The following is a 15,833-nucleotide window of genomic DNA, read 5'->3' as shown; positions in this document are numbered from 1 at the left end:
GGAAAATGGCAGGATTAATATTTGGGAGGCGGGAAATTACAATGAAAATTTTCTAATTGATTTGAGAAACATTTTCAAGGGCTCCGTGTACCATTAGAGAGGCTGCGGCCGAGGAAGGCATTTCTGATGCAGAAGGGACAGTTTGTAGAGTTATTTTTTATTGCAAAGCTGTCCCTAAGCCACATTTTTATTGTGCTTTGCATTTGATGGAAAACAAAACAAACAAACCAAAAACCCCATCTTGGATCCATAATATCCCCAATGAATGTGTCCCCCTCCACATCACTTTCTGCAGTTGATCAAAGTTTCCTGTTTGGCATGAGCCATCTGGTCTAATTTCTCTGCTCTCCCCTCATTTCCAGTAAAAGCAATCCGTCCAGAAAGTCACTTTGTGGATGCTGCTCAGGAAACTCTAGGTACCACGGGAATTGCTTTGCACTGAACTAATCCAAAGCTGCACGACTCATCCTCTCTATTTTCTGTCTCTTTCTTTCCCCTGCTGCCTTCTGTTCTGACCACTCATCTGCTTAATAGAGGTGCAAAGGGAGGCCCTCCAGAATGTCCTCTGGCGGCCAGCCCACATTGCCTGCTTCTGTGTTTTCCCAATGAGACCAAATGCGGAAACCGCGAGGTGTGATCTTGCCTTAGCCAGAGTCTTTCTTAGCAAGCTAATAAGGTTAATAGTGACAAAAGAGAGAGGGTATTCGGGGAAAACACTACCCTGGAAAATAAAATAAACCCTGAAAAAGAACAACACCAAACCCGCTCTAATCACTCGCAACTTGGGGTTTTCTAGTTTATTATTAAATAATTCAAATTTGGAAGTACATACAGTGGTACCTCTACTTACGAATAACTTCTTACGAATGCTTCTACTTACGAATGGAGCTCTGTCCGCCATCTTGGATGCGGTTTAGATAGGATTTTTTTTTCTACTTACGAATTTTTAGATAGGGTTGCTTCTACTTATGAATTTTTTCTCCCAATGCATTCCTATGGGATTCGACTTACAATTTTTTTCGACTTACAAATGTGTGTTTGGAACGCATTAAATTCGTAAGTAGAGGTACCACTGTATATTGATTGTATCGTAAGCCCGCTGGACTGAATACATGTGAATGGGCTTCTCCTTAATAGCTCTGGATTATGGTATTTGAAAACATACATGGCTTTTCCAGCACTTCTGCTTTGCAGTCACAGACCACTAATCTTCCGCACATTGTAGCTACAAGACCCCTAACTGCCTAACTGCAAGTACCACTGAGCAAGATTTGGGCATTGATGGAGAGTGGGAACTCAGATGACTGATCCCAGATTCCAGTTCATTCAGCATCTCTTATCCGTCTGTCTCTGCGACAGTTAAATCAGCTTGAAAGACTTTGCAGCCATGTGTCTTCTCTTAGGGCTATTAAACTACTAATTCTTCCCTCTGCATGCTTTGGACAGTGGACTCATCTTTTATTTTTTTGCACTTAAGTGTGGACTTTGCCAGTGCAAGGCTGATTTAGAATGCCACAGGATGCTTGCGAAATGTGATTGATGTTTGTCAATTGCAAAATGTGATCTGTTTGTCCGTTTTTGGGATCCAACCCAGCTCCTCAAACCATCAGTCTTTCGTTTCTTTTCGTTTCTTTCAGTTAAGTATCCCACCATTCAGAGGCAAGAGACTACCACCGCAATCCTATGTATGTCCCATTGAATACATTGGACTTACTCCCAAGTAAATAGGTACTGAGTTGCAGCCTGCATTAGGAAGATAAGCTTGGGTTCGCATTGGTCTTAAATCCAGTGCTTTGGTTTTGGATTTTAAGCATATGACCTGCCTGATTCCTCCTTTCCTTGAGTTGTGAGTCTTTAGCTGCCCATAAAAAATGTTCCTCAGAATTGTGGAGAGAGAAGGCTTGTTTATTCATCCCCATTCTTTTGCAATCCGTGAGCTCACTGGTGAAAGATTTAGCAGGCATTTGTCTACTTTTATACTTTGTATGGTGCTTAGGGTTACTTTGCACGCAGTATGATTATTAGAATCATTTCCCACAGTATCTTTGAATGTTCAGGATAAAATTGTGGTTTTTAAGAGTTGTGATAAACTATGGTTATATGCTGGTAATTTGGAATTAGTCCTCCTGACAATACTAGCAGTTGGTAAGAGCAAAAAAAAAAAAAAGTCAGATAATGTGCTTTTCCCCTGCTCCAAAATGCAAGTAAATTTCAGGGGAATCCTTAGCAGAGTGATGGTAAAGAGAGAACAAAAATGTTCCCTGAGATGTTGTGCAGAGAGATGCAGCCCTATGAGAGAGTTTTTGCAAGAAAGTTGGAAGCAGCCAACATTTTATATTACGTAAAGCAAGTGACGCCAGCGAGCATTTCAAATATTCTGATTATTTCTGCTTTTAGTTATTTTTATTTATTGACTTGATTTTTTTGGCGGGGGGAGTGGGCAGCTGCTCCCTGCCTCCCAGGCTACACCCATGGTGGGCTTGAGCCACACATTGGGTAAAAGATTTCTGCAATGCAGGGGGTTGGACTAGATGACCTCTGTGCTCCCTTCCAATTCTATGATTCTGTGACTTTGTATAGATGGAGCCATGCTGCTGAATCAGCTGCAAATGCCTGCCATTGCCCCACCTCCTTTCCGGTTCTTGTTCTCCCTGTAGAAATTTCCCTGCATGTTGCAGCTGCTTGAGCTGGAAAACAGGTCCCTGGTGAAGGAAAAAACCTTAACATAGCCGGGGGTCTGCCTCTGTCCTTAGAGACTTGTTTGTTTTCCATTACGCCAGGAGGTTTTTTTTTTGGGGGGGGAGTTCCTTTTCATTATGAGTAATGGGCTTTCAGGGACTGCATTTCAGTGCATTAGCAGCTCCCCATAATTAATGTAAGATTTTATTTTAAAAGCATAACCAAGCACAGTGAGAGGTTACTAAACAATTCCTGAAGGGAAAGGCAGGCAGTTGCAGAAATAAAAGTCTCTATAAGAGTCGCTTCGGGAAAGACCTGGCTTAATTTTTTTTTAAACAAAGCGTTGATTAAAAATGTGAAGAAATATATACCATATTTATTTATTACCCCACTCTTGAAGGGGGGGGAAAGGCTCACAGAGCAGCTTGCAGATATTAAAAAGACCATCCCTGCCTTCAGGCAACACAAAAAGAAAAGGGGAGGAGGAGGGTGAAGGAACAAAGCAAACTCTGGGATTAGGTCAGGCATCCCCAAACTTCGGCCCTCCAGATGTTTTGGACTACAATTCCCATCATCCCTGACCACTGGTCCTCTTAGCTAGGGATCATGGGAGTTGTAGGCCAAAACATCTGGAGGGCCGCAGTTTGGGGATGCCTGGATTAGGTCTTTGCTATATAGCGATCAGCTGGAATGGAGAGTTCAAGGACAGGAGGAGTTGCTGGTCAATCACCTGAGCTGACGGAGAGGTCCTGTGGTCTCACCTCTTCCTCTTCAGCAGGCTTATGGAAGGGGGTCCTGCTAGGTGGAAGTCAGGAAGAAGCCTGATCAATATATAATGAAAGCCTTGTCTCTTGTCTGGTCAGCAATGAAGCAGCAGCAATGAAACGGGAGAGCTTTGATTTCTGGATTTTGGCTCTAGCCTGGCCCCCGACAAAGAGAGTGTTATAGGATCACCTGCACACGCTTGATAAACCTCTAGCACCTTCAAGCCTCTGGGCAGAGATGCGGCCCTTCTGGGTATCATGGCTAGTAGCCACGGGGAAACATCCGAAGTGAATTTATTCTGTCTTTCCAGGAAAGGCTTTCATGCTGGTGAACGGTTTAGCACTTAATGTGGTGGTGGTGGTGGGAGGTTAAATAAAAGCACAGCTTAATTCTCAGATGCACATAACTCTGGGATTAAATGTTCAGTAACGTAATGTGGGGAATCTGACCCAGAAATCCTCGGTGATGTGATTGTGCGCAGGTACTTTTGATATGCAGGAAAGCAGATGTTATCAATGTAAAGTAGACTAGCGGGTATTGGTGGAGGTGGGGGGATGTGATGGATCCCCCACCTCACTGCTTAAACCTCAGAGGCTCTCCCTGTGCTTCTCCACAAACAGGAGAAAAAAACCTCCAGAGTCCAAATTGGACTTGTCTCCAGAGTACCTCAGGCTCTGCGTTCGAAACCTATGGCCACCAGTGGGGTCTCCCTCCCTGGGTTCCCTACAGCTACAGTATGCCTCTCCCTTAGGCAACTATGTGGCTCCTTCGGCTTCCCTAACCAGCCCTTTGTATGACAGGAGAAACAGCAAACAGTTTCCTCTTCCCCAGGAAAGCTTTGTTCTCCCCTCTTTGTCACACCTCTGAAGGTACTGAGACACTGCCGAGTCAGTGAACGTTTAAGCACATTTAACTTTATTATTTAACTTATAAACATGAGTTTCTTTGGTTCTTAAAAGCACATATCTTCTTTTTATTTAACACAGTTTTCTTCATACAGCTCCTGCATCCCTCTTTAACACTCTACTCTCTACCAACTCCCTAACTCCCAACTGCCAATTGCCTAACCACCTCTCCCTTGCTCCCACAACCCTCTCCCCGAATTAACTGCCTCCCATTCCTTTTAAACTCCTGGCAGTCCCGCCCCTCAGGAATGGAATGCGTCATTTATCCAGGAGGTTGGGGTTTAACTCTCTGCACCCTGGAGTTCTTTTGCCCACCAGGCCAATCCGTCACATTTTCTCCCCTCCCCCGAAAACCCTTGCGCAGGCATACTCAAAAATACCAGAGTAATGCCGAAGCAGGGAGATAGAGTCGGGAATTCCCTGGCTTACCTTCCCCCCAGGTGCGCTGTTTACACAACCCTGTGTTGCAACTCTCAATTCCCCTGCGAAACTTACACCTATACCTGAAGTTAAAATAGACTTCAGATATACACACTTACATATGCACTATACACATTAACATTTCAAAAGAAATAGAATGCATTTTCCCAACAATACCCACCTATGTATATACAGTGTAAAGTTAAACCTTTCCTTCTATTCAAAAATCAGGGTATTTCCTAAAAATTATACACTAAACATTTATGTGTCCCAACCAAAACAGAATTGATTCCATACCATCAAAAACATTTTCTACCTTCAAGCATCCTTTAAATACATTGCTGCCTTAAAAAGATCAAGTTGTCACCTTCAACAAAAGCACAATAGATTCTCCCCAAACGATGAAGGCACTCGTACTCAGCAATTCTTCCTGCGGCACCTAATAAATAAAAAGAAACCCTCCTCCCACCAGTCAACAATGACTTTTGAAGGAATTAGTCTCAATAAGTGGCGCATAAGAGTGTTCTTTAGCTGCATTAGTTAGTGGGACTCCTGACGACTCTGCATTGGAAGAAAATTGTTGCACTTTAACAAGTCCTTTTTCCTCCTCCTGCCGCGTCGCTTTTCCTTCATTGCGCTGCACTGGCCATGCGCTGAGTAGATCTTCCGCCTCGCACTGACGACTCTGCAGACAGTTTCAGATGGTACTGTTTCCTACATAGGAGATTTTACAAAAAGTTCCTCTCCTCCTTTTTCCCTTTGTATTTACACTTGACACAGTCTTTGTTTGGATGCTCACGGGACCATCCTGTTCCACTCGAAAAGCATCTGCTTGCACTGCCCTGTTCTTTTTACTGTTGCAGTTTGTACGCTGGTACCGGAACATACTTCTCGGTGCAACAGTCCGGCGCAAGCAAATCTCAAGCCGCTTTCGCTTTCGAGCAATCATTTTCCTGTGGGCCTCGCGCTGTTTCCGACTCCTCGCTGGAACATACTCAGCCTCAGCAGGATCACAAGATGACGAATGATGAGCATGTTTGCACATTCGAGCTGCTCCTTTGCCACACACGGGATTCCCGTTCATAATCAGGCTTACAACCCCTGATGTCGAACATGGCTGTGTCCTGTGCTCTCTGCTTACAGCTTGCCTCTTAGTCTCTGGCACATAGCGAAGCAGCTCCAGCATGCTAGATATAATCACTGGATGTGCCACGCTCTCTTCCTCCTTCCATTCAGGCAGAAATAGTTGTAAAAGTGCACTGGTTTGCTGCCCATCAACCAGCTCAGAAGGGCTGTATTTGCCTTCCCGACTAATCAAGTCGGAACTTAACACAAATGGTTGGCAACGCTCTTCCACACAGTACTGTTGGTGGTTAGGATAAGGTGTTACAGACGAGGTCGGTGTTCCCTCATTCTTTTCACTAAGCTCTTTGGCTTGCAGAAAGTTATTTGCAGTCTCTACACAGCTAACTCCGCCAAGTGGCAACACCTTCTTCATACCCAAGTCGGCTATGAGCTCCTTATGTAAGCTCTGACTTGCTAAATCATTTCCATGGACTTTTAACACAGTCTTATTTATGTTTTCTCTCAAAGGAATCTCCTCTGGTAATCCTAGGGCTCTGTCCCCGAGGTCTAAAATAAAACTGTTCTCACTTTTAGAACCTCCGGTGTCTTTGTTTATAGCAGTCCAGTAAATTTGGTTTTGGACGCTCTCCTTTTGGCTTATTTCAAAATGCGCTGTTGTGGGGGCCTCATGTGCCAATTGCGGCTCTTGCAGACTGGTCTTCTCTGGCAACACTGATTGCTCTTTGCTTTTCCACTCAGCTGCAGTTTTGCCTCTCTCAGATTTACTAATTAATGGTTCCTCCTTTATACAAGAAACCCTGGGCCTTTCTACTGACACCACTTTGCTGTACTGCCCTTTAGCTTCTTCGCACAGTCCCTCTAGAGTTTCATCCTCCCTCTGTTCTGCTAGGGACTGGGCCCTGGTGGCAGTTATGGTGGTTACAACTGACATTCTCCCCAACATTCCGTTCCCCTCAGGGTCGGCTTGGGCCTCTTCTACTGCAGTTAATGGATTCCCTTTTGTGGAGGTTTGTGCTCTAGTGATAACTTGAACCTTAAATTCAGGCTTGATCACATCATTGCCTATCAGAATTGGTGTATTGATGTTATCCCAGACGCCCACTTTCCATTTTCTCCTCACGCCATTATAAACTATATCCACTTCTGCTACCGGAACCTCGAACTCAGGACCCCATATTCCCTTCAGACTAAAAGTTTGGTCTTTAAGGTACTGATCCTGTGTCACACAGTGTGATCTAACCAGACTCACTTCTGCACCTGTGTCACGTAAACCCAAATATTCTTGATTATTTAAAATCACTGGCTCCATAAAGTCTTTATTAATTCCCTGATCAGCTCTCCAGACCTGCCTTATGTTAGCCACAGTCTCTGAGGCACTGACAGTTGATTCTGGGTTACTTTCCTGAGGTGATTTTTTTACCTCAGCTTGGGTTAGCAACTTTACTGACTTGGTAGCCGTGTTGGCATTTTGTTTTTTTGCTAATTGCGGGCATCTTGATCTTATGTGACCTTCTAATCCACAAAAATAGCAAGATATTTTTCTGACTACTGGAGTGTCTTCTGTGTTTGGAGCCCTCCCTGCTTTCTCCTCCTTTTCATAAGGCTTCAGCTGCCTGTTCTTTGGCCACTGCCTTGGAATCAGCATTTCAGGACAATCTCCTTCAATCTCATCTAATATTAAAGCCATTTTGGACACATCCATCAGCCTTTTGTCTTTAATAAACCAGCGTAGATTCATAGGGACGTGTTTATAAAACTGTTCCACACAAATTAGCTGTTTTAATTCTTGGAAGCTTGTCACCCCGCTCCCCTGAATCCACCTGTCCAGCAAACGATCTAGCTTGCTTGCCAGCTGAGAAAATGTCTCTTTGGGACCTCTTTTTAGTTCTCTAAAGGCTTTTCGGCTTTGATCAGCAGTTAGCCCACAGCGTACTCTCACCCGCTGCTTAAATATCTCATAACTGGATAGTTCAGTATCCCTTAAGTCTGAGTATATTTCACTCAAGATGCCACATATTTGAGGCCTCAGATACATCATCCAGTCCGCCTCAGCTATTTTTAATTCCTGACAAATGCGTTCGAAACTGAATAGAAAGCTTTCGGCATCATCCCCATTTACATATTTTGGGAATCTCTTGAGGTTTGCTGAGGTAACCTCCACATTTTCTCTATTTGGAGATACCTCTCCTCTCAATTGAATCTCTTCCAAACGCATTCTCCCCAGCTGCATCTCCTTTTCTGCTTGCAATCTCTCCTGCTCCAATTGTGTTTTTAATTTCTCAGACTGCATTCTCTCCTCAGCCGCTATCTTTTCCTTTTCCCTCTCAGCTTCAATTCTAGACATCTCAATTCTCAATCTCATAAGCTCTAATTCAGAATTTGGGCTCCCCTCAGTCCCTTCTGTCCTCTCATCCCCTTTAGCCTCTCTTGCTTTTCTTAAATGTGCCATTTTCCTTCTCTGGAAAATATCGTTTTAAAACTCCGACAAACTTCAACTATGGTTGTGGATTCAGATCATGACGCTGCCACCAAAAATGTGATGGATCCCCCACCTCACTGCTTAAACCTCAGAGGCTCTCCCTGTGCTTCTCCACAAACAGGAGAAAAAAACCTCCAGAGTCCAAATTGGACTTGTCTCCAGAGTACCTCAGGCTCTGCGTTCGAAACCTATGGCCACCAGTGGGGTCTCCCTCCCTGGGTTCCCTACAGCTACAGTATGCCTCTCCCTTAGGCAACTATGTGGCTCCTTCGGCTTCCCTAACCAGCCCTTTGTATGACAGGAGAAACAGCAAACAGTTTCCTCTTCCCCAGGAAAGCTTTGTTCTCCCCTCTTTGTCACACCTCTGAAGGTACTGAGACACTGCCGAGTCAGTGAACGTTTAAGCACATTTAACTTTATTATTTAACTTATAAACATGAGTTTCTTTGGTTCTTAAAAGCACATATCTTCTTTTTATTTAACACAGTTTTCTTCATACAGCTCCTGCATCCCTCTTTAACACTCTACTCTCTACCAACTCCCTAACTCCCAACTGCCAATTGCCTAACCACCTCTCCCTCGCTCCCACAACCCTCTCCCTGAATTAACTGCCTCCCATTCCTTTTAAACTCCTGGCAGTCCCGCCCCTCAGGAATGGAATGCGTCATTTATCCAGGAGGTTGGGGTTTAACTCTCTGCACCCTGGAGTTCTTTTGCCCACCAGGCCAATCCGTCACAGGGGACAGGAAGAAAAAGCAGCATTCAGAAAAGTTGGCGTACAGGAAGTTTTGGATATCCTAGGTGCCAGGCGAAAATGTTCCTCTTCAACCATGCCTTTGGCTGACTAATATTCTACAGCCTTTTAAATGTGTCTGTGGGGAGGGTGGTGGTTATCGTTTCGCTGTTTTGCTTTACTTATTTTCATGTTTTTATCTTGTATTTTGTTCTGTGAACCGCCCTGAGATCTTATGATGAAGGGCAGTATACAAATCTAACAAATACAATAACTGTCCTAAAAGATCAAGCTTACAAAATGCCCTTAAATACCTTTGAACTAGGTAGGGCAAAGCCATCTGACAAAATGCATGCGTAAAATGCTATGGAAGATGGCTGCCTCCTTCTTGGCCGTGACACAGAACTTTGCATGGTGGGTAATGAGGCCAGTTACCCACTTTCTAAGGTCTTCTTCTCCCACTTCACAAAGCAAGTGAGAGAATCAGGAAGGTTTCGAGTCTTGCACCCACATTGTGTGAGCCTGGTTGATTGATCCAGGCTCTCTAGACTCTTATTGGCAGAAATGGTTTCTGCAGGCATATCTTAGGAGAGTCTTTCTTCACTATCCCGCTCAGACAGGGATCAAGGTCCAGATTTTGAATAGTTGACCCTTACTCGCGTTCCCCTGTCTACAACAGCTACCATACCCCACCGCTTTGTGCCCCTCGCCTTTCCATTTGCCCTCGTCAGACCCTCACATCCCAAGACCACTTTCTGTTTACATGTCCATTCCTCATCGATGCTCCTCGATTAACGACCCCCACCTCATCTCCATCCATTGCCATGGAAACCTTCCCCGAAATGCCTTTTTTCCGGACCGGTCTAGTGTCTTAAAAGCCACATCTCACTGCCGACGCTTCAGCTGCCACTGCTTTGAAAGACAATCGATTTTGAATGGCTGAAGGGGAGCCGCCATGGTGTTTTTGGAGTGACTTCCCCTTGCTTGTCTCCCCCCTCCCCTTTTTTCTTTTTTTGGTCTCTTGTCTTGGTTTGTCTCTGTGCGCAGTCAAAAGGTCAGCTTGAAAGATCGTGTCTTCTCCAGCCCTCGAGGTGCGGCCACAAAAGGTAAAGGTTCTCCTCAGGCCCAGGGGATACGGAGGTCCCCCAGTGCGGACCAGAGCATTGAAGACAGTCCCGGCAAAGTGCCCAAGAGCTGGAGCTTTGGAGACAGGAGCCGAGCCCGGCAGGCTTTCCGCATGAAGGGAGCCACGTCCCGTCAAAATTCAGAAGGTGAGGCAGCTCAGAGTGGTGGTGATATATTATGAGTCGATTCGCTGCATTTATAACCCATGCTTCATCATCCTCATCCTCATCATCATCATTTTATTTGTATGCTGCCTTTCCATAGTTGAAATTATGCTCAAGGCAGCTGACAACATGACAAGATTGACATAATTACAAACATAACAGAAGTCATAAGCAATAAATAAAACACATCAAAAAGCACACAACCCAATGGAAACAATTTCCACATAAATCCTAAGATCTAACACTAAAGATACAACAGTAATATCAATAACAGCAACCAGCTCTCTCAACCCCTGGTAAACAATACTCTGGCCCAAGAATTTGTTCAACAGCCTCAGCTTTTGTAGTTGGAGTCAGTCAGCACTCCAGTCTCCCAGGCCAGGTGGGAAAAGGCCAGCCAGGCAGGGTGCAGGTCTTCCAGGGCTCATAGCTGCCAAGTACCTAGTTTCCCCCGGGAAACCCCTGTTTTTACTTACCTTTTCCCGGTGGTCCCCCGTATCACTTCGTCTCCCGTTTTTCTCCGTTATTTTCTCCTGCCGGCGGCCAATTTTTTTCTTTCTGATTTGCCCTTCTATGGGCACAAAAAATGGCCGTCGCCGGCTTCAAAAGTCGCATCTACGCATGACCGGAAGTGCGTAGATGTGACTTCCGGTGTCAGCGGCAGCCATTTTTGGTGCCCATAGATGGGCGGGGCGACACTGGAAGTTGCCTCGACGCACTTCTGGTCATGCATAGAAACTACTTTTGAAGCCGGCGGCGTCCATTTTTGGTGCCCATAGAAGGGCAAAGCGACACCAGAAGTTACATCGACGCAACTTCCGGTGTCACACGGCTGCCGGTCCCGGATTCTGCAGTCCGGGACTTGGAAGGTAAGGCCAAGATGGTCTCATTTTAAACGACACAGATAAAAATGATAAACAATTGAAAAGAGGAGCCCTCTCTGCTGAGCAGCAGCCACAGTCCTCGTGAAGCCTGACAAGCCTCCGCCCCCCAAGCCAGGTGGAGAGAGGCAAGAGCAGGGCCCTTCAGGCTCTCAGCAGGCAGTTCTCTGAGAGTCCTTCTCTGCTCCTACCCAGGAGCTCAAGGCAGTGCCTGTGGTTCTTTCCCGCTTCATTTAATCCCCACAACCCTGTGCGGCAGAGGTGCCATCTTGTGTCCAAGATTGCCCCGCCCCCATGTGAGGTGTCACATTATTGGGAGGAGGCCGAGCGTGGCGCCCAGCACGGCACAACTTCCTCTCTCATGCTCAGGAGGAGCCAGCTCCTGAACCATGCCATGCTTGGCTTGGTGATCGGCCTCCCCTGCCCCCTCAACATCGAGGGGGCCTGGCCTTGTGCCAGCAGATTTTGAGGCGCCCGAAGACTTGCCCCTAGGAGCGGCATGCCTGCTGTGAGGTAGGTTAGGGTGAGAGGCAGTGACCAGTGACCTCTCTGTGGTGCAAGCCTGGGCAGTATGTGTGGAGGTCCTGGGCTGCCCAGATGACAAGACCCCTCTCTCTATGCACACATACCTTCCTTGTATGCAGGTGTCCAGCGACCCACATCCAGTGGAGCTGTGGGCACGCTATTACCATTAGCAGAGTATCAGCAAGAAGTGAGGCTGTAGGTATTTGGCATTGTGAAAGCTTCTTTATTTGCAGATCAAAACAACAAACATGGCTGAGTGTGAGCAGCAGCTTCACACATGTCCTCTCTGTCCAAAAGCAGAGAACAAAGAGAGAAAGTTGAAAAGCACACAAAACGGAAGTGCAATGTGTCTGAGTTCCGTTCTCACACCCCTATCACTATGGAATGTAAACGGTGGATCACGAGATCCAACAGCAATGAGAGAATGAAATTACTAACACTTTCGGCCTCAATAATATGGTCCAAAGGAAAGCAGAACAAGACATTTGGCACCAGCTTAGCTGCAGGACTTGCTGGAAGGAGGCGTACAAGGCCCCATCCAACTGTCTTAGGAACTCCTCTCCAGATTTGTGTAGAGATTACTCCTCATCCCTTTCTTCTCCTGAAGATATCCTGCAAGGTAGTGGGTACTGATTACTGCTAGCATGCAGCCCCTGACCAATTATCCCTGAGGCAACGCTTGTTTTAAAATGTGGTTTAATTGGAAAGGATGTATTATTTTTTTAAAAAATGTTGCATGCCAGCCTGCAGATTTTTGGAGCCGCTGATGGGGAGCATACATTTCAGTTAACCAAAGCTGCTATCTAAACCTAGCTTAAAGAAAAAGGGGAAAGGTGGTCTCCACCCCCATCATTCTGCCCGGACACTGAGCTCCAGCACTGAGGGCCTTCTGGCATTTCCCTTACTGCGAGAAGCAAAGCTACAGGGAACCAGGCAGAGGGCCTTCTCGGTAGTGGTGCCCACCATGTGGAATGCCCTCCCATCAGAAGTCAAAGAGATAAACAACTACCTGACATTGAGAAAACATCTGAAGGCAGCCCTGTTTAGGGACGTTTTTAATGTGTGATGTTTTAATGTATTCTAATCTTTGTTGGAAGCCGCCCAGAGTGGCTGGGGAAACCCAGCCGGATGGGCGGGGTACAAATAATGTATTATTATTATTATTATTATTATTATTATTATTATTATTATTATTATCATCATCAGCTGCAATCACACTTGCCTTGTATTCCCTGCACATTTTGCCAGGAATCAGTTACTCTCTGCAGCAATAGCTTATGATCCCTTTATCCTTCCTTGATCTAGATGCCTGCCTCCCTGGAGAAGACATGCCTGATGCCGACAACAAAAGCTGCAACTGCGAATTTGTGACTGAGGATCTGACACCGGGCCTTAAAGTCAGCATCAGGGCAGTGTGGTAAGGGAGGGAGATGTGCAGGCAAACAAGGGGGTGGTGCGGCCGTGGGCGGAAGTGCGACCATGAGAAGTCCAAAGAGTGCTGAACAATGCCAGGGACTCAGTTGCTACAGGCAGGATTCTGCATGGCTCTCCATCGCGCATAAAATACGGCTGGAGGAAGAAGCAGCTGGCCAGGTGAGTTGGACCTGCCATGCTTGCTTCCTGGCAGGTGGGTCTCTGTTGCTTACTGGGAGGGAGAGGTGTTTAGGGAGGTCGATGTGGTGCAGATGCGCTGGCAGAAAAGCCACAAGGCTCCACTGGTGTGCTTGCACCATGCCAACCACCCCACCCCACCCTTCCTCCCCGTAACCCACCTGCCAGGAAGTGGCCCACCCGATGAGCCACTTCTGGTGAGAGAAGACTTCAGTTTGGCATGGGAAGGAGTAAAATGGGGAGACGAGTCTCAGCAGTTCAACAGATATCTGTAGATCAAGGTCCTATGATGGTTTGAGCTGAATGCTAAGGAATATAGTCCCTCCTTCCTTCCAGCCATGACAACATATTGACCTGCCCTCCTCTTGAATGCCAAAAGCCCAAGTTATAGAATCATAGGACTGTAGAGTTGGAAGGGTTTCGCAGGGTCACCTAGTCCAACCCCCCTGCAATATTACGAAGCAATCTATAAGACTTTAGCTCATGTGCACTTCAAAGTACCCCACAAGGATCACCTAGTCCAACCCCCCGCAATACAGGAATCTTTCACCCAAGGTGGGACTCGAACCCATGGCCCTGAGATTAAGGGTCTCATGTTCAACCAACTGAGCTAACTCAGTGCCCTTGATTCGTACTTAAGAAGCCCCAACCACAATAAATGCTGACCTCTTCAAAGTTTATAGAAATAGTGCCTGTACAGCTTCTTTATTGGAGACTCCTTCATTGGCGGTTTTCAAGCAGAGGTTGGATGGCCCTCTGTCCCGGATGCTTTAGTTGAGATTCCTGCATTGCAGAGGGTTGGACTAGATGACCCCCCCCTAGGTCCCTCCCAACTCCACAGTTCTATGATTCCCTGCACGCTGTGTCCACTGTCCATACAATGCAAAGGAGCCATGCTTGGTCCTTGGTCTTTGCAGCATACATGCAGCTCCTTTAAATTCCAGCACCTTCTTTCACACTAGGGGGAGCTGCTACCGAGGTGGGAGAGCTCTCCAAGTCTGACAAGCATAGAGAGTGGGGCTGGTATAGATTTGCATGGGGCAGAAACGGATGCATTGTTGGGGGGCGGGGCTGGGGAAAGGATGGTAAAAAGGGACACCCACATGGCTGCAGGCCTCCCGTTGTCACTCTCTTCCTTCTAGTGTCATGAGATTTCTGGTGTCCAAGCGGAAGTTCAAGGAGAGCCTGCGGCCCTACGATGTAATGGACGTCATTGAGCAGTACTCAGCCGGACATTTGGATATGCTCTCCCGGATCAAAAACCTCCAGTCCAGGCAAGAGTCCTCCCCTCTTTCAACCTCCTGCCTCCCGCTCTCCATTGGGCAAGTGTTCTCATGGTGGAAGGGTGACCTTTTTTGACCGTCGCCCACCTAACGTTTTCTTTCTTTTCCTCCAGGAAAAAAGCCACAGATTGTTTTTTTTGTGTGTGTGAGTAAGGACTGCTTATATCTGGGTTGCAGGGACTGGATTTGTAGTACAGTCAAACCTTGGTTCCCGAGTGGCTTAGCTGCCGAACAAATCGGCTCCTGAATGCCGCAAACCCGGGAATAAGTGTTCCGGTTTGCGAACGTTTTTCGGAAGCCGAATGTCCGACGTAGTTTCTGCTTGAGTGCAGGAGCTCCTGCAGCCAATCGGAAGCCACGCCTTGGTTTTCGAACAGTTTCGGAAGTCGAATGGACTCCCGGAACGGATTAAGTTCGAGAACCAAGGTACTACTGTATAAAGCATGAGGCTCAGATCGGCTCTTCGGAGTCTCAGTGGGTATGACAAGCAGTGAGTGTCCCTGCCCAGACCCATCCCTAAATGCTCAATTATTTTCAGAATGGCAGCCATGCCAGGATGGGTGGGGACTGTATAATCTGTTCTGCATTAAGGTTCCCAAGGGTAATGTAAAAAAAATATTTTTTTTCATTGGGAAGTCCAGATTGAAATTTAAGGAATCTGAAAATGTCCTTATGTCCTACGTGCGGCAAAGGGACTGGGGAAAGAGAAATTTTGAATATATTTCTGCTATCCAACTGCGAAATTATTTTTGCAGAAAGGACATTTTATTTCAGGCTAGTGAAGCAAAGAAAAGGACAATGAAAATTGAGGATTTTAAATATATATATAAATATATGGTTACTGATTCAAAACACACTGTTAACTTTGAGATGGAACAACGTAGGATTCACCTGTGATATACAACAGTCCTTAGTAGCATGAGGCTTTATATCTCTACAGGTCTTCCTTTTTATATCTTGCACATATCTGAGAGTAGTCATGGCTTTATCCTTTCCCCCTATTTGTGGACAAAGATTGTCTCCCAGTAGTCTAATAATCTGTTCTTGGAAAGGTTTTAACTTAACCTTCAGACATTTGCAAGGTTATTACAAACAGATCGGAACTGTAACAAGAGTTCCTTCACTGAATTGATACGTGTTAGGACTGTTTCTGTGGACACCGAAGCTCAGTAGATGC

General features: G+C 46.1%; 1 protein-coding gene across 5 annotated transcripts in view; it reads left to right on the top strand.

Moving 5' to 3' along the window:
- The window catches only part of KCNQ2 (potassium voltage-gated channel subfamily Q member 2), a 123,362-nt gene that overhangs the window by 91,557 nt on the left and 15,972 nt on the right, over nt 1-15,833 (top strand). For 3 of the 5 annotated variants that reach the window (XM_035122638.2, XM_035122639.2, XM_035122636.2), the window contains 3 exons: nt 10,115-10,338; nt 13,068-13,179; nt 14,516-14,647. In XM_035122638.2, the coding sequence (XP_034978529.2) occupies nt 10,115-10,338; nt 13,068-13,179; nt 14,516-14,647 (468 nt within the window). Of the gene's footprint in view, nt 1-362; nt 417-10,114; nt 10,339-13,067; nt 13,180-14,515; nt 14,648-15,833 lie in introns of all 5 variants that reach the window. The other 2 variants (XM_035122637.2, XM_035122640.2) reach the window with 2 other exon arrangements.

The sequence above is a fragment of the Zootoca vivipara genome, chromosome 7, assembly GCF_963506605.1.
Source record: "Zootoca vivipara chromosome 7, rZooViv1.1, whole genome shotgun sequence".
NCBI classification, from domain to species: Eukaryota; Metazoa; Chordata; class Lepidosauria; order Squamata; family Lacertidae; genus Zootoca; species Zootoca vivipara.
This window is presented reverse-complemented; position numbering and strand designations above follow the sequence as displayed.